The sequence below is a fragment of the Onychostoma macrolepis genome, chromosome 25, assembly GCF_012432095.1.
Source record: "Onychostoma macrolepis isolate SWU-2019 chromosome 25, ASM1243209v1, whole genome shotgun sequence".
NCBI lineage: Eukaryota > Metazoa > Chordata > Actinopteri > Cypriniformes > Cyprinidae > Onychostoma > Onychostoma macrolepis.
In genome coordinates this window covers 6,966,434-6,993,780 of record NC_081179.1, presented here as the reverse complement: position 1 = coordinate 6,993,780, position 27,347 = coordinate 6,966,434, and the positions used below count along the sequence as shown (strand labels likewise).

The window sequence follows — 27,347 nt, the reverse complement described above, 5'->3', positions numbered from 1 at the left end:
AATCACTGTATCTTAGTACTGCCACAAGAACTTTGACATAGGCTAAAACAATTTAAATGTCTTAAAACCTTAAAAATACTCTTATTTCTAAGTTATAAATACATGTAAATAAACATATATTAAATTAATTAATTAATCCCAATGACCAGTAAGTTATAAAAACAGCACAATCTACCTGTTGTTTTTCTGAGGTGTTACACTCTGCAATCGATTAACCGACCTTAAGCAGTTCAATGCAGTCAGCTCTCGATTAGTATGCCTGCCTACGCCGAGCTACCCACAAACCAGTTAGCTAGCATCATTTCTCATATAGCCACCAGAAAACAATCTCTCAATGTCCCGATGATTAAAACGGTTTGATTGAGATACTCCTAAATAACATGAATTTAATCTGCTCGGCGCGTCGGATCGGTGGGTTGTCAATTCAGATCGTTTAATAACGATCCCTCTCGGCTAACAGGCTAAGAAGCTAACAGCGTCTTCGATGACATTTCACTGACAAACACAACAGAACAGGTCTGTAAAATATCGATAAATTCGCTATTTAATCTACATTTCAATACATTGACAATGTATTTGTGGTCATGTAATTGTTAGAGCTACAATATGTATAAATACATCAACGTTTATAACGAATAAATGGTGGCTAACACTAGCTTCAGTTCAGTTTCCATATTTGGGCGGGCACGGCAGTGAGTTATTGTTAGTTGCACGACCAAAAAACACATTTAATGCCTTTATTGATGCTGTTTATGTGTATATTTTGTTTCTCTGGTTTGCGGTTGATCAAATGTGGATGAAAATTTCACTGGCATGGTGTGGATTTAAATGGCTTGTTTGTTTACATGGTTCACCACATCTGATGGGGCTTTAATTTTACCACAGCAACATCAGATCTTATTGAGCTGTGTTTAAATGTATAAAATGACCAATCAAAGGTAGCTTTGTGGATTAATATCATGGCAAAACCATGATATCATAAAATATCATGGTTTACTTAAATCCTAATCTGTCTAAAGAATGGTAGAGTGATGCTTGATTTTTGGGCCCTTTGTGTCCATAACAGATGTGTGTTTGTAGTCAAGATATATTGTTATTGAATACATTCTTAAAACTTTAAAATCAAGTGTTTTGTTGCATGATCAGTCAGTTTTGTCAAGACATCTGTCTGGAGATGAGCTGTCAGTAAGGTTGCAAGTCTCTGTGTTGAAATACAGAGAAAGAACAGTGAACTTGCTCTTGATCACTGTTATTTAATCAGTGAATGATCTCTCAGATGTGTTCTGCTTATTAATATGCATCTTACAGACCTATGGATTATTGTTTGTTGATTTAAATTCATTGTTTTTGTGTCTGTCCACCAGTCTGCATGGCTGATGTGCTGCTGAGTTAGTGTCCGGCCCCTTATGCGAGGAAGGCTGGCTAGCCGGGCCGTGGAGCACTAGAGAGGAAAAATGGCATTGCAGAACAGAAACTCTGTGCTGATCCTGTCGGGTCGAGAGCGAGGAGCTCGCATGCTGGGCTCCCAGCAGCTCCTGCAGCAGCTGGTGGAAGACCGGACGCGCTGGATGAAATGGCAGAGCCAGGTAGGGTATCAACCTTAATGATTCTAATGGTTCACTCTGGCCTACAGTCAGCAGACGTTCCTATATAGAGCAGTTTCAGGATATCACAGTCAGAATAATGTCTTAAGTCAATTTTTGCATCAGACGATATTCAAAGCCGTCCTCCCCCTGCAGGCCATCAGCTGAAATAATGTCAAAGTGGCTTGTTATTGGACCTTTTATCAATTGGTTATTCAATCGTTATTAATCTTAAGGATGTTTTGTATTTAATGAGTATGATTAATGAAATAAAATTAGATTCTTAGGGCCCCATTTTATATTGTGTATATAGTTACTATTTAAGAAAAAAAGGGTTACTACAAAACATTTCTAGAAAAATTGGGAACATTTAACAATAACATAATTTTGTTTTTGGGGTTGATGGCATATCTGATGACAATTATATTAATATTAATGTTCTTGTTTTAATGTAGAATAATAATGCAATAATTTAGTCATTGTATGTTATAAAAAATAAAATCAGACTATAAAATCAGATTCTTTGACCGTTATTTAAAGGCTGAATTCAAAATGTGTACAGTACATTGAAAAAATAGTCAGAACAAGAGCAGAACAATTTATTTATTTATTTAATTTTAATATTCTTTGATTGACCCTGAAATTTCATTAAAGGGATACTCCACCCCAAAATGAAGATTTTGTCATTAATCACTTACCTCCATGTCGTTCCAAACCCGTAAAAGCTTTGTTTGTGTTCGGAACGCAATTTAAGATATTTTGGATGAAAACCGGGAGGCTTGTGACTGTCAAATAAAATAACACTGTCAAGCAGGGGCGGCGTTTCCGTATGGCAGTCGCCATACCCCAGCCCAGTCAGGTGTGCCGTGGAAAATTATCCGAACTCTCTATTATATTTCGTTCTTATTATTTTAAATCACTGCTATTGGTCTTCCTTATGTTCGTTTAAGGGTTTTACAAATATTTAACCAATGAAAAGCATTCAAAAGAGCTTGTCACTAAACCTTGTAACACTATTGGATCCTCAGACTGTCAGCGAAAACTTGTAACTTCACCCCGCCTCCACTCAGAATGAAGCGCAGTGCGCACAGCCTGGAGACAGATCTCCGCTGGTTCGCAATGCAAGGGTAAAAAAAATAACTGATGTTTGAATAAGTACAGCATTTTCTTTACTCAAACACTGTCTATAAAGGCTGATATGTTTTTGTCTGTTTGAAGAGTCGAGAAGAGACTTTGGCAGTCTTGTATAGGCTATACTTTTGTACATTTTAAATATGCTGTGCATATAGTGCTTCATCATTTATTTCATGAGATTTTGGGCAAGTGTATTAACGACAAGGAAAACTAAGCGCCCATATAGCTACAATAAAAGTTATAACCAGTATGTTGATGAAAGTGTATATGCGATACATTTGCTGCCTCAGATTCGGCTGTTGTAATGACAGACAAAACACAGATCTCCGTCATTTGCTGCTCAAAATACTCCATTTGAGCTTGATTATCATAAAATGTTAAGTGAAAGTGTCTGATAAAACCACATACCAACTCTGACAACACAGTGTTGTCCCACCACCCCGCGCGATTTACGCCACTGCCATACCCTATGGTTTTGTGAAACGCCACCACTGCTGTCAAGGTCCAGAAAAGTATTAAAGACATCGTCAAAATAGTCCATCTGCCATCAGTGGTTCAGTCTGAATTTTATGACGAGAACACTTTTTGTATGCAAAGAAAACAAAAATGAGGAGGAGACGAATTGCTGAATAAAGGCATTATTTTTGTTTAATTTGCGTACAAAAAGTATTTTCGTCGCTTCATAAAATTCAGCTTTTACAGGTTTGGAACGACATGGGGGTAAGTGATTGACAATTTTCATTTTGGGGTGGAGTGACCCTTTAAGACTCAATGCTGTAAAATCTTTCATTTCCAAATTATCATGCTTGCAAATAGTATATGTGTGCAAATGTGCAATATGTGTGTATGTAAATAATATATATGTGTCTCAATTATTTCTACAGAAAGTAGAGTTGCCGGATAATCCACGATCAACCTTCCTGCTGGCCTTCAGTCCAGATAGGTAACTAATACATTAAGAAAAAAAAGCAAAAATTAGAAAAGACTAATTGCTTAATAACATATGTTTTCGCTTGCTGCCTGAGATGGTAATTGCATCTTTTACTTTTACAGGAACCTTGTGGCCTCAACCCACGTTAACCATAACATCTACATCACAGATGTGAAAACAGGAAAGTGCCTGCACTCTTTAGTGGGCCATCGACGCACACCTTGGTGTGTGACCTTTCACCCCACCATCCCTGGCCTGGTTGCCTCTGGGTGCCTTGATGGAGAAGTCCGCATTTGGGACCTGCATGTGAGCATCAGTTTTGTTTAATGTTTTAGTTATTCCTAATGTGTGTGGACCTTCCCCTTTTGCAAACATTGTTATCTTGTGTGTTTGATTTTCATATCGTTCAGTCGCAGCTTTCGGTGGTTATTCTAGACTAGTCTGATCAAATTGCAGGTCATCTACATTAGGGCTGGGCGATATATTGAACATTAGCGATAATATCGCAAAAATTATGACGACGATGTCAAATTTGAAAATATCGCGAATATCAAATATTTCAAATTCAAGCATACTTTCCCAAAAGAACGCACCAAACGTCTACTATTACGTCCCCTTAAGTATTAACGTGCAAGGGACGTGAGGTAGCTTTCATTAGTGGGGTTGCCAGATACCAAGAGTTCAAATCCCCGAATCAGAGCTTCCCTGTTACAAGGATACATTTTCTGCCTGTTGTTTTGCTTATTTTAACCAATCTGGCAACCATGCGCAAACGCTCGCTCCTCATTGCGGAAGCGCCTCCGACGATGATCTGAAATCACCGACTAACAAGCTGGAGTTTTGCATCTAAATGAAAGTGTCACTCAATCAGTCTGTGTTCTGTCATGAGATCTCAACTGTATTGTTTGCGATTGTGATTGCTGAATAAATGCACTTACTCAACCGATGTTGTTTGAATAGAGAAACTTGGGCTATTGCAATTTGGAATTACTATAATATTTATAATATTATAATATATAGTTATAATATTTTTCATTTGTTTTACCAGTTTTCATAATATAGACAGAGAGAGTGCATAAGTATTTGGATGTCATTTTTATTATATATATATATATATATATATAATATAATGCCTATAATAAATCGGTACACTAGATGAGGTAAAATAAACCATGTAGGAGTACATATTCTATTGATTTGTGCTCATTGTGGTGGATCATCCATAAGGCACATTTTCCACAAATTTGCAAAATTAGCTAAGAAATACCTGTTCCAGCAACTAGCTCCCCATCTGAGAGGGTTTTTAGTGCCTGTGGGAACATGCCACAGAGCTTCTCTTAAATCAGAGACAGTTGACAGATTTAGACTATATAGACTTATCCCAGTTTAATTATTTCCACCAGTTGCACAGTGTAAATTGTCAATTGCATGCAATAAAAAAGTTGACAGAATGCACGTTCTGTACTTGTTTTGCATTACTTCAGTTACATATACATGTTAATTTAATAAAAAGCAGTAAGTGATCACTTGGTCTTAAATTTGCACCAAACATTTTGTATTTACTTTGTAACAACAGCTGTTCTATCTAAATTGTGTTTGTTGTTGTTGTTGTTTTTTAATGGGGGCAAAAAAAAAAAAAAAAAAAAAATATAATATAATTTTATTTTTATTTTTTTTAATTATGTAAAAGCAAATGCAAACATATTGAGATATATATCGAATATCGTAAAAAATTAGAAAATATCGAGATATCAATTTTTTTTTATATCGCCCAGCCCTAATCTACATACAGTAAATACTAGGCATTAGAAACTCAAGACGTTGCTGTTTAAATGAATGCTGTGAATGTTTTTCCCTATTCCCAGGGTGGTAGTGAGAGCTGGTTCACGGAGAGTAATGTTGCCATCGCTTCTCTAGCGTTCCACCCCACGGCTCAGCTCTTGCTCATTGCCACTAACAACGAACTCCACTTCTGGGACTGGAGCCGACCAGAACCTTTTGCTGTGGTCAAGACTGCCAGTGAGACTGAACGCGTCCGGTATGGAAGCAATACTGTTAATAATCTTAATGGTTGACTAGAAATAAAAAAATATCATTCAATTTCATAGGATTAAGGATTAATTGAATTTCATAATCATTAAAACAATTAATCCTTATTTTTTGGCCAGGTTGGTGAGATTTGATCCTCTAGGTCATAATCTTTTAACAGCTATCGTGAACCCATCCAACCAGCAGGTTAGAAACAACCATTTTTCCTGTCAAAATAGCTGTACTGTATTTTCCTATGTGCATCTCCCTTTTACAATCATAATTTTATGAGTGTTTTACTGTGTTTCTATAGAATGATGATGACTCAGAGGTCCCCATGGACAGTATGGAGATGGCTTTGTTCCGCCAACGTTCTCTTTTACGCTCCCCGCCTGTACGTCGCACGCCAATCCTGCACAATTTCCTGCACATATTGTCCTCTCGCTCTTCTGGGGCGCAGGCTGCTGATCAATCCCGCCCTGCCCCTGAGCCCAGAGAGCCTCCAAGTATGCCCAGGTTCCAGTACCCGGTGCGGACAGAACCGGGTGACCGCCCTGCCTTACAGGGCTGCACTCAACATTTGGGTTTGGGCTGCCTGTGCAGTCGCTGTGCTGCCTCGCGGAACTTATTCACGCAGAATCCGACAGGCCTCCAGCCTTCGGATTCGCCTCAACCGCAGACTCAATTGGGCCCCTCTGCCTTCTCGCCGGCACCTAGCCAGACCCGCACCTCCACGGACCGACCTTCTGCTTTTAGCAGCGTGTTCAGTGGGGCTGCGGGGAACACTGCGCATCGGGGACTCTTGCCTCTTAGGACTATTGATCCCTTGGGGTCACAAGCACCCGGACCTCTTGAGGCCCCTGGGCGTCTCCCTGGGGCTGATTGGTCTGGTAGTCTGCTGAGCACGGGACATGAACATGGGTTAGGTGCGATTGGGGTGGAAAGCAGTGCCGGAAGGGGTGTAGTGCCCCCTCCTAGGACGAGCTCCTCTTCTATGGATCTCCTTTCCCTGCACAGGTTCCCCGATGGTTCCTCTTCATCACCCATATACACGTCTGCTACAGAAGGGCGAGGCCTAGTGCTGCCCGGCACGGAGCCAAACCGGGGACGAGCCAACGATGGCACCAGTAGTGGCCATCACCCCTTCTATGACAACACCCAACGCAACAACCCCGCCTCCATACGCAACGTCCTGCAGTGCAACCTGAGCCGTTACTTTATGGAATATGAGCGAATGCAGGAGTTGGAGCGACCTGGTGGTAGCCGAGAGGTGCCAGGTGGCCCGGGACCCATGCAGGAGCTGCTCAACAGTAGCATGGACCCAGAACGCCCTGGGCCTTCGCATAACAGCTCTTCCAACACTGGAAATGCAGGCACGGTCGCCAGCCCCTCTCAAAACCACCCCAATCGTTGCCGTTCGTGCCACAACCTCCTCACCTTCAACCACGACACTCAACGCTGGGAGCGTTCCGGTCAAACCTCTTCCTCTTCCTCTCAAGAGGGACCGTCCTGGCCGCTTTCAGTGCCTCCGTTTGAGGACCCAGGTCAGAGTGCACGAGTGGAGGCCCAGGCCCCTGAGATGAGGCCCATGGCTTTGGGCGAGACCTCCTCTGGTCTACAGGACCAGCAGCCCATGGGTCTCGTGTACAATCAGGAGACGGGGCAGTGGGAAAGCGTGTACCGGCAACCGACGGTAAGCGCTGCTTCCGAGGCAACACCAGACGCCTTAAACCCAGAGGTGCCTGTTGATAATCCGGACGAGGACTCACTCAGGAGGTGAGGAAGAACAAGAACTAAATTTGGCTATTGAAGGGATAGGTCACCCAAAACTGAAAGTTCTGTCATTAATTACTCCCCCTCTGTCGTTCCAAACCAGTAAGACCTTCGTTCATCTTCGGAACACAAATTAAGATATTTTTTAATGAAATCAGAGAGTTCTCTGGCCTTTGCGTAAACAGCAACATACATCACACGTTCAAGGCCCAGAAAGGTAGTAAGGACATTGTTAAAAAAGTAATGACTTTTTTCAACAATTTCTTCTCTTCCATATCAATCTCCGTCGTGCATTCAGCACTACCATGTAGTGTTGTCAAAAGTACCGAAATTTTAAAAACGCCCATTTCCCACTAACATTTGAGTGCTGTTGAGCCGATTCTTAAACACTGCTGATTGGCCATAGTGTTCACGAGCTCCACAGATGTGACTGTGATTGGCTATAATGATCATCGCTTCACACTCTTCACCGAGCACTCACACAGTAGCACACGGGAGCGTTTAAAAGCAGGCGTCTGTCAGCAAATCCGTCTATGTGCAGATACATTAGGGATCCGCTGAAAGACGCAGCTTTTAAACGCTCCCTTGTGCTTCTGTATGAGAAGAGTGATAAGCGATGTTCATTGTAGCCAATCTCAGTCATATCTGATGCGCTGTGCCTTGTTTACAAGCAGAGGAATGCACACGCATGCATCGTGGTACTGTCATAAACGCGCATCGAAGACTGACACAGTAGAGAAGAGAGTGTTGAATAAAGTCGTTATTTTTGTTTTCTTTGCGCACAAAAAGTATTCTCGTAGCTTCTTAACATTACTGTTGAACCACTGATGTCACATGGACTATTTTAGCGATGTCCTTACTACCTTTCTGGGCCCTGAACATGGCAGTTGCGTTGCTGTCTATGGAGGGTCAGAAAGCTCTCAGATTTCATCAAAAATACGTTAATTTGTGTTCCGAAGATGAACAAATGTCTTATGGGTTTGGAACAACATGAGGATGAGTAATTAATGACAGAATTCTCATTTTTGGGTGAATTATTCCTTTAAGGTGTGGTCACATTAGCGAAATTTCAGTAAAATTTTGAGGGCAAAAAAGGTCTTATTGTCTGTTGTCAGTTGTGTAAAGATGCATGAAGTCACTTAAAGTAATCAAGCAGATTTCTGCTTTTCAACATGGCAAATTGGCATGTCCGACTTGAATCTGTTGTGAAATCCGCATGGGATAATTTTTTGCCCTTTTACAAGGTTCCCGTTCACATGGATTCCTATTGAAATGGTTGGATTTTGCCTGCAGATTTCCCCGAACATCAGTAAATGTGACCGCACCTTTACATTTGTCTTTCCTTTTACTTATTTGTATCTCATCTTCTGCCTCAGGAGGTTGTTGGAATCATCGCTGTTTCCATTCTCTCGATATGATATGTCTGGTTCCAGAGATCATCCCATATACCCAGATCCTGCCAGGTACCTGTTTGAAAGCCTGTGTGTGCAAACTCAAGGCTGATTATTGGGCTTTTAACTTCAGAGTTTGACTCTCTTTTTCTGTTCCACATCTCCTCAGGCTGTCTCCGGCTGCTTACTATGCTCAGAGGATGATTCAGTATCTGTCTAGGAGAGAAAGCATACGCCAGCGTTCTTTACAGAATCGCCTACGGACGCTCTCAAACTCTCAAGCAGACAGCCAGTCCAACAACCCCTCCTCCACACCACCAGAGGCCAGTGATGGAGACTATGAGGACATCGAGTGAGTCTAATAAAACTCATTGCATCCTCACTCACGTATACATACATCTATATTACCATAAAATTGCAATTACTCTTATGTAAATCCATTTTGCTGAGTTCATCCTAGTGGTTTTCAATTTTGCGTAATTGTTTAAAATATTTATTTTCTCACTCGTTTACAGGGAGCCTGGAGACAGGACAAGACATAGAATGCCCCGCAACGCTCGAATGTCAGCCCCCTCTCTTGGGCGCTTTGTCCCACGGTAAGTGTAATATGCGACTGTGTAATATTTTCTGTTTGAATACTTTTTTTTTTTTCAGGTTTCATTGATCAGGAACTGTAGTTATTTGAAATAGAAATGTCCTTAAAGTCTGTGTAAAGTCAATTCTGAGAATTGTTTCTAAACGCATTATAAATGTTAGAAATGCATTGCGGAAACATGTTACAATGACTGTGAACTATGTAGTACTTAACTGTGGAGTTAAACAGGTTTTCACCATTTTCGTGTTCAGGATTTTTTGGGCGGGGCTAAAATCATGACTCTGATGAAACTGAGTCACTGAGCATGGCCCCTCCCCTAACACTATAAGACGCGTGTTCCACTTGAAGCAGCACTGTGCAGATCGATCGGTGTGTGACATCAAAGTACAGAGCTATAGAGAGCAGACGGCTCCTCATGCTTTCGAATCGCTCTCGTGTCATACACCGATCAGAGAATAATGCTTATTTTTTCAAGATTTTGATGGCTTATTTTATTCACTTTTTTTTAGCATTCAAATTTGGCTTTGTGGTTAATAACACATTTTTCTGTGGTGTGATAAACTCAGAACACACATTTAATATTGACTTTACTTTTTTTAGAAAAAAAATCGTTACTGACCACAATCTTTTGAATGCTGGTGTGCCAAGTCGAGATAAAAAAAAAACAACAACATTTTATTAGTATATGAAATGTACTACAATGATATTTCTTTTTGTTTTTGTTGGTTTCTTGCTTTAGATATGTTAATAAATTGATTCAGCTATCTGAGCTTTTTCAGAGAAAGAAAATTGTGTTCATTTGTTATTAACCTTAATATAAACATGTATTTTTGTCTGAAGGAGGTTCTTGTTACCGGAGTACTTGCCTTATGCTGGACTTTTCCATGAAAGGGGTCAGTCAGGCCTGGCCACTCACTCCTCCATTAACAGAGTATTAGCAGGTACAACAAGCTATTTCATTTCACATCTTTCTTATTTTGTTTCATTATGAAGCACTTTCAATCATTTTTATCCCATAATGTCAGAAACCTTAGATATAAGAATAGTGATTTTGAAAAACCTAAAGAGAATGAAATAGATCTACCCATAATTCTCGGTTGCAGGTGCATCTATAGGTGATGGGCAGTCAGCTGTGGCCAGTAACATTGCCAACACCACCTATAGGCTGCAGTGGTGGGATTTCACCAAGTTTGACCTTCCGGAGATCAGTAATGGTACGTTATTCTGAGTACTACTGGTTTTTGCACACATAATCAGCATGGCATGATCTGAATAGGTAGCTTGTTTCACTTTCAACTTCTTCAGAAACTACAAAATGAACAAAATTTCATTTTCTTTTTTTCTTGTTTTCATCTTAGCCACTGTGAATGTACTCGTTCCTCACTGTAAGATCTACAACGATGCCAGCTGTGATATTTCAGCGGACGGGCAGCTGCTGGCTGTGTTCATTCCCAGCAGCCAGCGAGGTTTTGCGGATGAGGGCATCCTAGCCGTCTACTCCCTCGCTCCCCATAACCTGGGAGAAATGCTGTACACCAAGAGATTCGGTCAGTGTTATCAAACAGTAACTCAGCAGAGCAGCTCATTTTGGCAGTAACACTGTAAACATTCCTGTTTAAAAAAAAAACACGTTATTAGCAGAAAATTGTTTTTGAGTTTTGCTTTTGAATTGCATTTCAGGTCCAAACGCAATCTCGGTGAGTCTTTCACCCATGGGCTGCTATGTGATGGTAGGACTGGCCTCCAGACGGATCCTGCTCCATCCCACTACCGACCACATGGTGGCGCAAGTGTTTCGTCTACAGCAGCCACACGGAGGAGAGACCTCCATTAGAGTAAGAGCCTATAAAATGCCCCATTTGCAGGATTGTAAAATATTGTTTATTTTACAATATAAACTGTGAGTTTTATTCATAGACCCAAAGCCATAAAGAATGATACAGTACTGTGATTAAAACTTAGTTTTTCTGCTTTTCTAGTTTTTGATGGTTTGCTTTCTCTTGGTATCCTGTAGATGATGTTTAATGTGGTGTACCCCATGGCTCCAGACCAGAGAAGACACGTCAGTATTAATTCGGCCCGGTGGCTTCCAGAGCCAGGCATGGGATTGGCCTATGGAACCAATAAGGGTGACCTGGTCATCTGCAGGCCAGTGTAAGTAAACACCCAGCTAAAACAACAGTCACCAAGTAGACCATCTGGTCCACATGCATGCTTTAGTCCTTATCAATTTTGAATTTCCTTATTACATTGTAAAATCCAGTATTTTATGTTTTATTTATTTGACAAATGTTTTTATCCATAGTACATTACAGTATACTTATTATAGTAACAAAGTATTATGCCTTAGGAAACAATGGCTTCAAAACCTAAGCTGCCTTACTGTTTATTGTCTACATGGGCAGCTGTCTGCTGAGGAAGCATCCTAACTGAGATACCATCTCATAAGTGACCAATTACATAGACTGCAACGCGCGAAGCACACAGGATTCATAACTGATTTTTAACAGTTTGAGTTTGCATGTTGTTGCTAATAGCATGAAATTCTAGTATGAAAATACATATATTATTACAATTTAAAATAACTTGTATATTTGAATGCATTTTAAAATGTAATTTATACCTATAATGTCAGGCTGAATTTTCAGCATCACTACTCCAGTCGTCAGTGATTCTCAATGATTCTTCAGAAATCATTTTAATATCCTGATTTCCTGCTCCAGAAACATTTCCTATTATCATCAATGTTGAAAACTTAATATTTTTGTGGATGCTGTGATACTTTTTTCAGAATTTCCCCATATATAGAAAGTTCAAGTATTTATTTGAAATGGAAATATTTTGTAACATTGTAAATGTACTTTACTACTTTTGATCTATTTAGTGCATCCCTCTGAATCAAAGTATTAGTTTCTTTCCAAAAAAACAGTACTGTCCCCATACTTTTGAACAGTGCTTTATTTATTATTGATGATAATTTATATTAAATATTTATACTGACCATGTATCTCATATTTAACATTTAGCATGACTATGATGCCTTCAAATATTTTCTCTGTAGGCAACTATTAGGTTTTGCAACAAAGCAAGTGATAATGATAGTTGGTGAATTGCTTCTATTTGGGATGGTACCAGTAACTTTTTGGCCTTAAGCCCAGATCTTTAACCAGTGCGCCACACCACCCAGCAAGATAAACAAAACACACAGTAGCTATGGAAATTGCAGATAAAACCAGACACAGTTTATCGACGCAATAAAAGCTGCATTTTTACAACCAGTAATTTCCATAAACGAGTTCCAGAGCTTGTGTCAATATTGACTCGGTGAGTCAAACATGCCAAAAACTCAGAGAGTTGATTCATTATCTGTCTGTCAGCAGTTCATCTTCAACAATTGAATAGTCAAGCGACTTCCCGATCCCAGATCAGTGTCAGTTTTCAGATACATGGACTATATGAGGACTTTTGATAAACCACCATGTTACCTGAAGCCGCCTTTCATTAAATTACCTTCTTCATTAGTGGCAGGAAACTCGGCTGTTCAACTGGAAAGAAGCAATTATTGTTTTTTAACAAGGTTACAGGCCACATTACCTCTTGCGCCCCATGACTTTTGCAGCTCATCGCTTTCAAGGAATTCTCCCCCAATCTGATGGGTTTATAATCAGATCACAGCCCACACGGACAGATGGAGTACATCACAATAATTCCATTGCTTCTTTGCAATTCAGTTGTTCAATTTAGTAATTTGGTCAAGTCTGGGTGTATTATTGGTCTTGAGATTGGTCCGAGATCTGCACAAGGCTCTCTGGAATACTTGATTCTGATTGGCTGATTCTTGATCCTTGATTCTGATTGGCTGTTGTACAATCAGCTATTTTCATACAGTATAATGCTAAACTGTGTAATCGACCATAATCGTCCCATTCAACCTGCATTGTTGTGCAAGATTCATGGATTGTATCATTTTGCAGTTTCCTGCTTCTCACATGATAAGCTATGATATTTAATGTCCATTTGTTTATATATTTGGTACTTAGCTGTGTAATAAGTGGGGTAATGTACAATCAGCCAGTCATTATCACAAAATGAATCCCTTCGTGGTGATTAATGACCTGACGTGAATCATATGTTGCCATTTACTTAGATGTGTAAACAAGATAATGTTTTTGTTGTCAGTGATTTCCGCAGCGATGGGGACAGTCCGTCGGATCTGAACTCGGATTCTTTGTTTACCGTCAGCAGCAGCAGCAGCCGAACCCGTGGAGTGGAGCGCCCAGGGTCAGAAATGAGCAGAATCTGAAGTCATAGCTTGTCATAGTCATAGATCCAAAAATGCTCATCTGTGTTTATTTCTTACAGCACCAGCAGGTCCGGCTGGCGATTTGACCGAGACATGGGCCTTATGAATGCTATTGGCCTGCAGCCGCGTCAGGCCGCCCCTTCTGTGACCTCACAGGGGACGCAGACACCAGTGGTGCGACTGCAGAATGCCGAGACGCAGACGGAGAGAGAACTTCCTTCAGCCAGCACCTTCCAGAACGCACACACATCCAGACACAGTAAGACGTTTGTATGAATGTAATTTGCATAAAATACACTTTTTTTTTTTTTTTTTACAAAAAAATGTAGCTAAAAATCTGTTTTTTTTGTTTGTTTTTTTAAATTGTATAATAATTTTTATTTATATGCACCATTATAACATGCAATATTTCCATACATATAGAGCAGGGTCCAAAAAATAGTGAAAATCATTTGTTGTTTTTTGCAACAAATTATATTATTATAATGTATGTTAAAAATGATATTATTAGAATTACAATTTCATTTTGAGAAGATGAACTAAACACATGATTTTTTTTTTTAGTATTTAGTTTGACCCCTTTTTGCTTTCATGCACATGCACCAAAGACTTTCATAACTTTAGTTTTATTTATTTTAAACCATGAAACCTTTTTTGTATTTAAAATATTAAATGTGATCTTAAACTCCAGATCTTCTACGTATTTTGTTTTAATAAAATAAAAGATTTTAATGCATGGAAATACTTGATTCACTTGATTTTCTTCTGTCAACATTGAGTGAATTGAATCATTTTGACTGTTTTAACTGATTCAAATGAAATTTAATTAAATTTAAAATTTAATTTTTTTAAAAACCTGCAGTGAAGTGTCTTGCTCAAGGCCACAGTGATTCTAACGGATATCTATAACGCTCCAGTTCATTTCTCTGTAACCATGCTAAGTAATATTGATTATGTCCTCTCACAGCTGCAAAATGTGTTACTCTTGCAGTGATTCACACAGCCAGCACCAGCACTGAGAGGCACGCACCCCCAGAGATGACACACACACTGTCTCAAACACCAGTTCAGGCATCGCTTCCAGAGGGATCGCTGAACCGGACCAACTTACCCGCCACATATCACGGTAACTGCTTTGTCTCACTCTTTCTCGTCCTGTCTCTTCCTCCTTCGTCGGACACAGGTAATGGAGTGAAATTGATTGAACTGATCTCTCTGAGATCTGTGTTGTATCCTGCTGAGGGCTTTACACTGTTATTACTGTTTCAAGTGCTTTATTACCTGCTGTTAGCTGGTCTAATTAAATCTGCGCCCTTGTTTTCTCGATTTAATGGGACCCAGTGCGCACACATGGGAAGTTAATAGATAACTTGCTAAGACCTTGTTGTTGTTGTTGATTTTTGGTCATTAACCAAAAATCGTATACGCCGGTAGAGTTAACAGCATATCACACTCACAATAATTATTTTTGCTTGTATTTATGGTGATAGCAGTTTGATAATGGTTTAGTAATAGTTTAAATTTATAGTAATAGTAGTTTGATAATGGCTGAAATTATAGTAGTTAATAGTAGATAATTGTTTTAATTTGTTATTAATAATTTTAAAATAACCTGGCTGTTTTTGTATAATTTTGTGATTTTAATACATTACAAATGATTGCTACTTCATCTCATTTGATAATTTTCCTTTTTAATTGTAAACTTGATGGAGGCCAGTCAAAAATATTGTTTAATAGCTTCACATTACGTAAAACTTTTAAATTAAAAACTCAGTAAATAAACAAGTTCTTCCTCGTCTTAATTCTGTTTTCGTATTGCTCCAACAAACTCATACAAAATCATATAAATAATGTAAAGCAATCTTGCCTAGTAATGTTTGTGTATATATTTACAGCAATATAACAAAAAAATCTGTTACGCTATATAGGGCTGGACAATAATTCAATATCAATATATATCATCATATAATTTTTTCAATAACGGTTATATGTGACCCTGGAGCACAAAAGCAGTCATACGTAGCACAGGTATATTTGTAGAAATAGCCAAAAATACTTTGCATGGGTCGAATTATAATATATATATATATATATATATATAAATTTTTTGTTTTGTTTTGTTTTTTAGGATATTAAGTAAATATCATGTTCCATGAAGATATTTTGTAAATTTCCTACCGTAAATATATAAAAACTAAATCTTTGGTTAGTAATATGCATTGCTAAGAAATTAATTTGGACAACTTTAAAAGAGATTTTCTCAATGTTTGGATTTTTTTTGCACCCTCAGATTCCAGATTTTCAAATAGTTGTATCTCAGCCTAATATTGTCTAAATATTGAAAACTTATTTATTCAGCTTTCAGATGATGCACAAATCTCAATTTCCAAAAATTGACCCTTATGACTGGTTTTGTGGTCCAGGGTCACATGATTTTTAAACATTTCCGGTATTTCAATATACATTACAGCATTTGTCACTTGCTGTATTTCCATTACCCTTCAAATTGCACAAATTGAAATTATTTCTAGGAGGAGTTTTTATAGACTTGGTAAATTAATTTTTCAGAAGTTTGTAGGTACAGGCATCCATATTGTGGGCATTCTTGGCAGTTTTTCTGAGGCTTTTTTTTTTTGTATTGTTCATATCGATATCGGAATTATATTGCATTGACCGAAATGAAGAAACATATAGTGAAATAAATTTTGGCCATATCAACCAGCCCTAAAGCTATAGCAACCGATAAAATGAGATCAGTCAGCAAAATTTGTGAATAGAATTCCGGAAAACTTTTTATCCAAATCGGCTTGCATTGCATTCAAGGTATCAGTTCTTGTTTTCCCTGGGAATCAAACCAATGACTGTGGCGTTGCTTGCACCATTCTTAACGAAATCTGAATTTTTAACGCAATTTGAATCTTCGTTTTGCTGTTATCTGATATGAGCGTCTCACTGTCCTTTCTGTTTTTTCTTAGCGGACTCAGCAGCCGAGCCCGGCCAGGGAGAAGACGCTCTGTCTCGGATCCGCCGCCTAATGGCAGAGGGAGGGATGACGGCTGTGGTCCAGCGGGAACGCAGCACTACAATGGCTTCCATGGGAGGCTTTGGAAACAACATCGTTGTCAGTCATCGGATTCACCGTGGCTCACAGACCTTGGTCAGGACAACTCAGGTGGGAAACCCAACCTCGGAAATGCCTGCTGGACTCGGTATCTCGACTCTTTTTGGCACTGAACCCTTGGTAGACTCTCTAGAAGCTCCTGGGCCATCAGGGTCCAGCGGTGCCCCACTTCCGTCACAGTTTACAACTCGTTCTGAGGTCGCGGGGGCATCTCCTATGGTTGAGACGGACTTGTTTGGTGATCGTCAAGCTGATGATATGCAGCACCACCCATCCGCGAGCGGTTTGGATATGTCCAACCGTAGCAACAACAATAACAATGACCATAGCAACAGCTACAGTGAAAGCCGGAGCCGAGATTACCCTGATGACCTGTACGGCAGATAGTCTTAAGTCTGGTTTTTCACAGAGACGAACATCTCAACTGGTCTGCATGGTGCTGGAGCATTTCGTGGTGGACCCTTTGTTACACATAGAACATAGCATGTAGGGCGGAGCCACTGAACTTCCCGCCTCAGTTCTAACTCCTCCCACTCTGGCCTTATTTGGGAATGAATGAGTGCCAAGTTTTTCATGGCATCTCCTTAACCCGGGAGATGCCAGCCTCACCTTTTTTGTCAAAACAACAGATTCTCGCTTTGGGGAAGCATCATTATTGCACTTGCGTGTTGCACTTAAGTTATAATTTTTCTTCCTTTCAAGGTTGAGTCTCAAACATTTCATCATTCCATGCGAGAAAGGGCATCATACTTGAATCCTTCCTGTACTTCAGTACAGAATAACACGGTTGTAGTTAACCACCCTTTCAAGCTCTAGGAAAAATCATCAGCCAATAGAAGTGCCAGATGAGGCTGGGGGCGTGTCCTTACGATTCCACTGGATCCCATGAGGTCTGTTGTCTTCAGGACATTTCGGTTTGAGGAACTGTAAAACAGTACAGACTCTTCACAGCTAAACACTAACTCACACAACATCCTCTAACGGTTTTTGTGTTCAAATTCAGAGATTATGCTTGATGTGATTGTTTTTTGTGTGTGCGATAATGTGACTTTCAGTGGTCAAGTTATTCAGTTGATCAGTATCTAGAACAACGTCTGCTTTGAAGTTCTCAGACTGGAAAGACTCGTCTGTGTGAGCGTGTGTCCTACTTAACTTCCAGATGGCGAATTTTATGATGGTTTTTAATTTGAATTTATTTATCTGTTGTTTGAAAAATACACTTCTGAAAGCATGTCATCTGTAATTGCCCATCGGATAAAAAGCAGTTCAGGAACCCTCAAGCTGGTTCAGATCTCTCATATCTGCATGTGTGTTCAATTCCAGAGCTTTTATACAAGGAGGCGGGCTGAAGCTGAATGCGGAAGGCGGGGCTTAAGCAAATTAGCATGTAGGCTGTAGAACGCACATGCGCATTAAGTGAAATTTTGGTGCGCTGAACAGTTTTTATTGGGCTTTTATACATTTGTGACCGTTAACTTGTGTGTAGGAGTCAATTCACGTTTATTGTTGCAATTTAACACGATGCATTTTTACTAATCCTACTGATATTATTTCCCAGAAATAACTTAATACTCAGAAATGAAATGAAAGGTGGTTAAAATTATTGTGCCAGATCATTTTCATGCTTTAAATGCAACACTTTTTGCGCAGTTTAGCCAATTCGCCATTAATTCACCTCAAATCAGCTGATTGGCCGACTGTTTCATTGCATTCTACCAATCGCAAGAAGCTCTTATGATGTGTAAGAGACAAATGGCGAGTGATTGCACTTAAGCGCCCTTTTCTCCTGCACCGAGAACAGCGTTACAGACAATAAGCCAGATATATCTCTATCATCGATCTGGATTATGACAATAATCACTCTTGAATAACACACAATAGAGTATTTCTTGGGCACTGGACACTTAGGAGAGAGACGGCCCGATATGCGCGCACACTGCTGAGAGTTACTGATGACGGGTTACTGACCACGGGTATGCGTGGATGTGTATGTCTGTGAGTGTCCGCCACTGACCCTAGAAAGTTTTATTATAAATAAATGTAGCATTGTAAATGTAGAGATGATAAATCGAGGAAAAAAAACTTAAATCCATATTTCGGGATGGGGTTTGGTTTTTTTATGACATATTTGCCTTGTGAGCTCTATTGTGCTTGTTTAGATTCTCGTGTACGATTGGTCAACTCTATCGATTTGAGTTGTCAATGCATTTGCATATGCACAGGCCTTTCGTTAACAAGCATTTATAAAAAATATCTCCCTCTGCTTTTGTGTAAAAGAGTTTGTTATTTTAGCTGCTTGGCTTGAATTAGTAGCTTTTTTTTTGTAAAAAAACAAACAAACAAAAAAAACGGTCCCCAATAGGAATGGTTTGTGTTTTGAACGTTTATTGGATTGTGGTCTCATCGCAAACAATGGCAGCTGAGGAACCTCTCGGAAACCACATACCCTTTGGTGTTTTTCCATGAGTTCAGTGCCTTGGGGAATCTTCTCCTTACTGAACCACAAAAGCCGTTCTGATGTGCGACAAAACCAGAATAGCTTCTACATAAGCCTTTTGATTGTTGAGTGTTTTAGTTATTGGTAGAAATATTGGTAAAGCTGAAGTCTGGTTGTGTTGGCTGTCATTTCGATTATTTATTTTACCCTTTGTGCGAATGACAAATGCAATCCTGATTTTTAAAAATGCTTCTATGATAAGAGAGAAGGACCTTTTTATGTTATACTCCATCAAGGACACACCTTTTCCTGATTTTACTCATTTCTGACCATATGCACAGCTTATTTTTATGAAGTCGTTTCATGCAGGGCTTGTTTTAGACTTTTAGGCCTCCTGACAATTCATTTGTTCTGACGAGAATAGCTGACGGCGACCGAAAGTGTGACATTTTAAAAACTGTAATTGTGTTCTTGTTGGATGTGTGGTTATGTATATGCTCTCACTGCTGGATCGGTACCTTAGCTGAAGTCATGATGGTGGAAAAGACCAGAATTCAACTCCTCCTTCTGACCAGACAAGAGGGAAGTGTTGTTATGGCTTACCATAAATGTGTAGTTGGTTCTTTATTTAGTGAAAATGAGGATTAGGTGTTGTAAAAGAATTGTGGGACACCAAAGATCCTGTGGTAATGACGATTATGAGAGTTTTAATAAAATGGGAATATGGAAATTAATTCAGTTGTTTTTGATGTTATTCATTTTTATTCATTACAATACAATGCATTTTTTTTTTGCATAGTATCAGTAAAATTTTTTTTAAAAAGACAGCATTGAAGTATTTTATTCCTTTAAGGATATGCAGTAAAAATACTGTAAAAAGTCATGAAAATTGACAAAGGAAATAAAAATAAAAAGATGCTAAATAATAATAAAAATATAACTTGGGGAAAATTGTCATTGCAGTGATTAGTTAGGGTATTTAATGTTTTGCTAATTAAATTCAAAATTCTGAAAATGATCGCAATTTAAAATAAATTTAAATAAACAAGCAAACATCAAAATATGGTCATAAAAATGAGTAAAATGTGCTTATTTTAATTAAAATAATTGTCTATGTATAATTAAGTTTCTTCTAATTATCTTATATATTGCATCGTTTTCATAAAACTTACTCAACCCCCCCCCAACTTTACCTATGTAAACATCTGTAATTTGTTGTAGTATGTGTGATGCTTAAAATATTAAATTAGATTCATAATAAAATTAAAAAGATGTGAAACAGCTGTGGAGCTTCATTACAGGTCGGGTAATTAGATTCCATCCCTTATGTAACTGCTGCCTTCCTCTTTGGATGACAGGAACTGAATTAAGCATACATGCTTTAAAAAGGAAGCACGAAACTAGGAGGAATTCAGCAGTAACTCGATCGTTCCACACTACTTTGATCATCTTCCAGTAAACTTAGTGTATTGATACAGTCTAAAGAGGTTGGATGACTTGTTCCTGGTTATGTATTCGGAAGGTGAGGATGGGTGTTACTGTTTGAGGAATTAAAAGTCCTCCCAGTCGTTCTCTCGTACAGACGGAGCAGGAGATCATGGAGACTGGATCTGTCGTTTTCTCAAGGGACTTTGAGTGGATCGTTTTTAACGGTAAGTTTGCCGATTAGATCATGTTAGGGTCATAATTTATTGTTTGCCTAATTTATATCTTTATTTCTATGTGCAACCAATTAGAGTTGTGTATTTTAGCATTTAAAGTGTACGATACTCTGTCTGTAGAGTTTGATTTCAAGTTGTTTGCTCATGTCAACACCTCTTTACAACTTGATTTATGATCAATTTCCGTTTTCTTGTCTCAGGCTCCTCCACAAGTTCCTCCATCATGCTCAACAGTAGCATGCACAGTTCCTTGCCCGAGGAATCGTACTTGGTATCGGAAAGACCACGTCATGCATTGGGGACTGTAGGGGTGGTCGTCATCATACTTATCACTAGCTGCATCAGCCTGCTAACAGTCCTGGGCAACGTCCTGGTTCTGCTTTCAATCAAAGTCAACCGCAATCTCGAACCATCAACAACTACTTCCTTTTTAGTCTTGCTTGTTCGGACCTTATCGTCGGTGTTTTCTCCATGAATCTCTACATTGTGTACGCCGTAAAGGGATATTGGCCTTTGGGACCGCAGATGTGTGATTTGTGGTTGGTTGTGGATTACGTGGTGAGTAACGCCTCTGTGATGAACCTCCTACTGATCTGTTTTGACCGGTACTTCTGCGTGACCCGGCCTCTGAGTTACCCGACCAAACGTACTGCAAGGTGGGCTGGGGTGATGATTGCCGCGGCTTGGTTACAGTCTCTGCTTCTCTGGGCTCCAGCTATCCTGCTTTGGCAGGCTGGGAGGGACAGGAGCAAGGTCTCAGAGGGACAATGTTACATCCTGCTCCTCGCTAACCCTGCTGTAACCCTGGCAACCACTATCCCAGCGTTCTACATTCCCGTTGTAATAATGATGGTACTGTACACAAAAATATCCCTGGCCAGTCAGAGACGGGTTCATAAGTTGAAGCCTGAATCCGTAACCCTGCTTGATCCATCTAAGACAAGTGGAGGAACGTCAACCGCAAACCCTGACCTAGTGAGTGACATTAAACCGGATGACTCATGCACATTTAAACGAGATTCAAAGCTTGTTAGAATGAAACGCCTGATTTCTGTAGAGTTCAGCAAGACGGATGACTCCTTGGATTCAAGTCCTGACGCCTCTATGGAAGAACGAGGGCTGGATGCAGAAACCCCAAGACCGAAGACCTTGACAGCGTGTGTGGAAACTAGCAGGACAACACAACCTCACTGTTTTCAAAACCATACTGTCATTCAGGTTCAAGGTCAAGCGTCCAAGTTTGTCTCCAAGAATGCTAGACGGAAGGCTCAGAGAGAAAGGAAGGTGACAAAGACTGTCCTTGCTGTTCTTCTGGCCTTCATTGTTACTTGGACGCCTTATAGCGTTATGGTTCTGATTGGTACCTTCTGCCGTTGGTGTGTCCCTGAAATTCTGTGGATGGTGGGTTACTTTATGTGTTACGTCAACAGCACAGTAAATCCAGTGTGCTACGCGCTCTGTAACGCCACATTCAAAAGAACCTTTAAACAACTGTTGATGTGCAAGTTCAGAAATCTGACATTAAAATGAGTCGGACTTCAGTCTCTTATCAATGACTCCTGGCCAACCAATGAGGAACATGATTCGCTCAGATGTTTTGTGACTGTGAAGCTGTTTTACTAGAGCCAAAAGTAAAAAAAGTTTAGTTGGTTGAGGTTATTGGTGATTATCATGTTTCTGATAATGCACGCATTGTGTACAATTTTGACGTATCGTAGTTGTTTGCGAATGCATTTTTTTTACGCCAACAGTTGTGTAAATCAATGCAATGGTTTAGAGAAGACACTGATTCTTATTTTGTGAGCATGATGCTGGTTTACCAGAGCCAAAAGTGTAAATAAAGTGAAGTATTTAGTAGCTCATATTGTACGCATTACATGTATCGCAAAGTCATTAAGTTGATTCTTATGGTTTACTAAAGTGAGAAGTAAAAATAAACATGTTTGAGTTATTTGTTATTCATCATGTCGCTGTAAATTGCATTTGTTCTACGACTTGTATCGGAAAGTTTTTTTGTTGTTGTTTTTGTTTGTTTAAGACTGTTACTCTTTGTGCAAATTGGTAAAAACCAAACAAATTTGTGTAAATCTTAATTACATTCTTATGGAAATGTGTTTATAACATTACTAAAATTGCAAATGTACAACTATATTGACATTAAAGTCATTTTTCCAAGTTTGTACGTCTTGAACAATAAATGTTTTTTTTTTTTTTCTTTAAAAAAAGCACCATAAAGTATTATTGAAAATACACTTTCATTTATTCACAACCTGTAGAAGTAATCAGTTAGTGGTGTAAATTTGATTGTACATCCATCAAATCTAAAAACATAAACATTTATAAACATAGATACTTTATATAGGCCGTTACTTCCAGGAGCGACGTTCGTTTAAGCATTCAGCTTACATGTTATAACGTACAGAAATTGTCTTCATTCGGTTTGTTGTAATTTACAAATACTTTTGTTTAGGGGCATAATTAGGCTCTCACCAGTTTTTCTCTTTAGTAAAGACAATTTGTTAGACAACAGATTTGCTGCGGCCTGTTTTATACATGCAAAGTCAATTACAATTAAAAATTCGCTACAGAGATCAAATTACAACAGCATAGACGCATACATTTACTAATTACAAAATAAAGAAAGTGGAAATAAAAACAATAGGTAGGGCTACAGTTTTTTTTTTTTTCCTCTCAGCATTCACCTTTTGGAGGATTTGGGAGTGTCACATAGGAATGTACCACTGAGTGGGCAATGGGGTTGTTGGGGTGGTCTTCAAGTTAGTTTTCCTTCCCTTTTCCTTTCTTCTTCTCGCCTCCCTTGGGTTTGGGGGTCTTTGGGGTGCAAGGTTTGGACACTTTAATGGTGGTCTGGCATTCAGCGTTGAACAGTGCCTTCTTCAATGTCCCAGACCTGCTTCTGGTTCCTGTAGTGGTGTCACATTCGGCCCAGCGACCAAACTTGTACTTGCAGTCAGCTAGAAAACCAGAACAAACTCGACTGAATGGCCTGTCTAAATTTATTTTAATTTGACTCGCATCCAGACATGCATTCAGTGTATTCATATACAGTAAATCTCCTTACCACCGAAGTCTTTCTTCCAGTTGCATGGGACTTTGCACTTGGTTTTCTTTGTCTGCTCGTTGCAGGTCGCCTCCCGAATGCCGGCGCCACAGTCGCCGCTGTTGGGCACGCATTTCCCATACTGCCATTCACTGCACTCAGCATCTGCTTTGGGCTCTTTGCCCTTTTCTGTTGAAAAATAGAAAATAATGATTAATGATATCACACCAAAGGAATGTGCATTGCATCATCTGAAGTCATTTTGTAAAAAATAAGAACCTTTTTTCTTCATACTGGCTTCCACGGTGATCATCAACACCACCAGCAGCACAAGTGCTATAGAGAATAAACTCCGCATTCTGGAAATAAATAAATAAATAAATAAATATATATATATATATATACAGCTGATATTAATTTCAGTTTAATTATGTAGATGCACAAGCAAATGTAAAACTACATAATTTTATTATTATTTATGTACTATTAATTAATATTTTAAATTAGCCTGTGCTTTTGTTATTTTTATTTTTTATTTACTAATATTTTAATTGTAATATTTCTGGTTAGCTTTCTTTTTTATTTCAGTTCTAATTTGAATAATTTTAACTTGTTTCAGTTAGCTGCCAGGGCAACATTTCTAATTTTCATTTAGGCTATGTTTTTTAAGAGCAAGTTTTCAATCTTATAATTACATTTGGTTTTATTTCAGCTTTAATTCAATTGTCAAAAATTTGAAAAGATATGTTTTGGTTAATAGCAACACTGCAGAGGACAACATCCAACCAGGTGTCCATCACAACCACCAGCATCACATCTGTTTGTGTCTTTTCTGTATATTATATGCATGGAATATTTTATATGCATACGCCAACATAAATATTATGTTGTATTTATGCTACTCAAAAATGTTCATATCTAATAAATGCATTATATTTTGTCCCTTTGTTGTGTTCTAGGCTGGTTCAATTAGCTTAATTCACTTTTTCAAATTGATTAATTCAATTAACTAATGGTTAGTTAACGGTTTAGTGGAATTAGTCGCTTTGAAAGGTCCTCTCAAAACACCAAAATCAGATAATAACACATCAAATATGAATGTTTTCTCTGTAGAGTCTGAATTAAAGACACTGTGTACACAATGTCCTCCGCCATCATAGCAGCTCGCTGTGTGACTCCATAAAAGAGCCTCTCTATATTTTCCTCTTTCTCGGGGAAAAAAAAGCACACAGCACTTCTCCTTTTCATTCTTTTCCTGCCTCCATTAAAACAAGCTCTTTTCACGGCGCAGCCCGCGGCACGGCTCCATTCTTCAGTCACTCATAAATGTGAAGGGCTCCTCGGGGTCGGACTTTTTGTGTGAGGAGAAACAGCGGTCGGCAGGGGTCCCCCGCCTCCCCTCCCCTCCCCTCCTCAGCCTCCGCGGGGAGAGAGGCCAAGTACTCAAAGACCTTCAGCTGGGCCTTAGAGGAGCCTGATTCACTGGCTCCGAACAAAGCAGGATCTCGCCCGTTTTGCTTCCCTCTCTGAAAGGGCCTGAACACAGATCCCATGCTGTGTCTTGAGGAGGAGGGGAGGGCCTCCGCTCGACTCCTTTGAATGTAGACCTATTTGCATTGGAGGACAAAACCCGCTCTGTTGATGCAAGAGGGGCTGTGGGATGCTGCCTTTGATAAATGCAGAACTGGACATTTTGAAAACTTCCTCAAGGAGCACAAAGTTCACCGTCGACCTCACCGCATAACACCCCAAGCGCAGGCTCTCTCGCATCTGGAGCTTTGCGTTCCGTCGGAATTGAATCGCAAGGCCTGCTGGTTCTGATTTGGAGAAGTGGGTCAGCAGTTGCTGGCAGCTGGTCCTCTTTGGCACTTCATAGAGCATCATTTTCCCTGACAGCGTTAAGGCGCCCTTGCACACCAAAACACAAACTCCACGACTCTATTACAGCATGAATGCAACTATTTAAAGCGACATCCGCCATTAAATCAACTATAATAAACAACTTAGCGATAGTGTCCCCGTTCAATTTTATTTACGATATAGTGTCCAATTAATTAATTAAACTCAAGAAATATTCTCATATTAAACGCAAGATTTTAAAATCGTGGTTTAAGTGAAACGCGTATTGACGTTCAGCGCGTTTGTTATTATGACACGGTGCGTCCATACGCCTCCTTTCATATCATGTCATATATCACATCATAAACACGCCCAAAACATTATTATGAATATAAATGCATTTTATTATCGCACTAAAACGCAGATAAAATTATAATAAGCATATCCAAATAAATCTGATAAATCCGGTTAATCGCAGATATTTGCATTATTTATCACCCACTAGTACAGGCTATTATTCAAACGCGCAGCGTCATGAAACACATCGACTGCAGTATAATAACAGGAGTTGTTGGGTTATGATGATGGTTATGATGATGATGATGTACTTGCCTTATTGCTGTGAATATGATGCTGTGCTGTGAGCGTGTGTCTGTGTTCAGCTCTCTCTATGATCTCTGCTGCTCTTTGTGTTTCTCCGAACTAGTTTGAGCTGGTCGCATAGCTGTGCACTTACACTCACCCCCACTCTCTCTCTCTCTCTCTCTCTCTCTCTCTCTCTATATTTATCTATTCTCTTTCCTGTTGCACAATATATTTATACAAATGTTTGCTGGTCAACATCTATAATGTAATGACATTTGTTGCAATCGCAGATACTTAAAATTAATAAATTATCAAAATTATGATTGTGGAAAGATATTTCTCTTATTTAATTGATCAATTTCTTTTAATTTATTTGCTTTTACGTTTATTTCTTATTTTTGCCACCTTTTATACACATGGTTTATACACAAAACATTTTTTTTTTTTACAAATAATTATTTATTTATTTTGCAATTATAAATAGGCCTACATTAAGCAAATAAATAAACCAAATTATAATAATGCAAAATTATGATTTTGGAAAGACATTTCTCTTTTTCAGTAATTTTTAAAATTGTCTTCATTTGTAAGTCTCTTTGGATAAAAGCGTCTGCTAAATGACTAAATGTAAATGTTTTTTCTTAATTTTTTTTTACACATTTTATACACATATTGGTAAATAAATAAACAATGTATTTATTATATATCAATTATAGATGCATAAAACAGTTAAGTATACAAAATTATGATAAAGCAAGATGAGGAAAATACATTTCTCTTATTTAATAAATGTTTTTCTTATATTTGTCACCTTTTATTTATGCAAAGTTACTTATGCTTGGTGTTATAAATAAATAAATAACATCTACTCTAATACAATCCTATATATGTGACCATGGATGACA

General features: G+C 38.9%; 3 protein-coding genes across 3 annotated transcripts; 2 read left to right on the top strand and 1 right to left on the bottom strand.

Annotated features, from left to right (window-relative positions):
• The first annotated feature begins 199 nt into the window (after positions 1–199).
• ambra1b (autophagy/beclin-1 regulator 1b) lies at positions 200–19,122 on the top strand. Its single transcript, XM_058766692.1, has 19 exons — positions 200–516; positions 1,365–1,586; positions 3,602–3,660; positions 3,771–3,954; positions 5,514–5,686; positions 5,817–5,883; positions 5,990–7,452; positions 8,826–8,912; positions 9,010–9,192; positions 9,356–9,436; positions 10,276–10,376; positions 10,539–10,649; positions 10,794–10,982; positions 11,116–11,270; positions 11,450–11,589; positions 13,615–13,716; positions 13,798–13,997; positions 14,730–14,864; positions 16,714–19,122. The coding sequence occupies exons 2-19, from the start codon at positions 1,455–1,457 to the stop codon at positions 17,244–17,246; spliced, it is 4,095 nt and encodes a 1,364-aa protein (XP_058622675.1). The 5' UTR covers positions 200–516; positions 1,365–1,454; the 3' UTR covers positions 17,247–19,122.
• Positions 19,123–19,263: 141 nt separating this feature from the next.
• On the top strand, positions 19,264–23,644 carry chrm4b (cholinergic receptor, muscarinic 4b). Its single transcript, XM_058766732.1, is given in 3 exon segments — positions 19,264–20,948; positions 21,158–21,358; positions 21,361–23,644. Coding segments are annotated over 3 exon segments (1,383 nt in total). The 5' UTR covers positions 19,264–20,893; the 3' UTR covers positions 22,488–23,644.
• Positions 23,196–26,607, bottom strand: mdkb (midkine b). The gene is made up of 4 exons (XM_058766749.1): positions 26,470–26,607; positions 24,298–24,377; positions 24,040–24,207; positions 23,196–23,932 (listed from the first exon to the last, which is right to left on the bottom strand). The coding sequence occupies exons 2-4, from the start codon at positions 24,374–24,376 to the stop codon at positions 23,736–23,738; spliced, it is 444 nt and encodes a 147-aa protein (XP_058622732.1). The 5' UTR covers position 24,377; positions 26,470–26,607; the 3' UTR covers positions 23,196–23,735.
• Between the last annotated feature and the right edge of the window lie 740 nt (positions 26,608–27,347).

Excerpts from the sequence above, each read along its gene's own strand:
- ambra1b (XM_058766692.1), top strand. The coding sequence starts at position 1,455 with ATGGCATTGCAGAACAGAAACTCTGTGCTGATCCTGTCGGGTCGAGAG. Across the intron at positions 9,193-9,355 it reads GGAGACTATGAGGACATCGA|GGAGCCTGGAGACAGGACAA; the intron begins GTGAGTCTAATA and ends ACTCGTTTACAG. Across the intron at positions 10,650-10,793 it reads CCTTCCGGAGATCAGTAATG|CCACTGTGAATGTACTCGTT; the intron begins GTACGTTATTCT and ends TTTTCATCTTAG.
- mdkb (XM_058766749.1), bottom strand. The coding sequence starts at position 24,376 with ATGCGGAGTTTATTCTCTATAGCACTTGTGCTGCTGGTGGTGTTGATG. Across the intron at positions 24,208-24,297 it reads AGCCAGTATGAAGAAAAAAG|AAAAGGGCAAAGAGCCCAAA; the intron begins GTTCTTATTTTT and ends ATTTTTCAACAG. Across the intron at positions 23,933-24,039 it reads CTGGAAGAAAGACTTCGGTG|CTGACTGCAAGTACAAGTTT; the intron begins GTAAGGAGATTT and ends CTGGTTTTCTAG.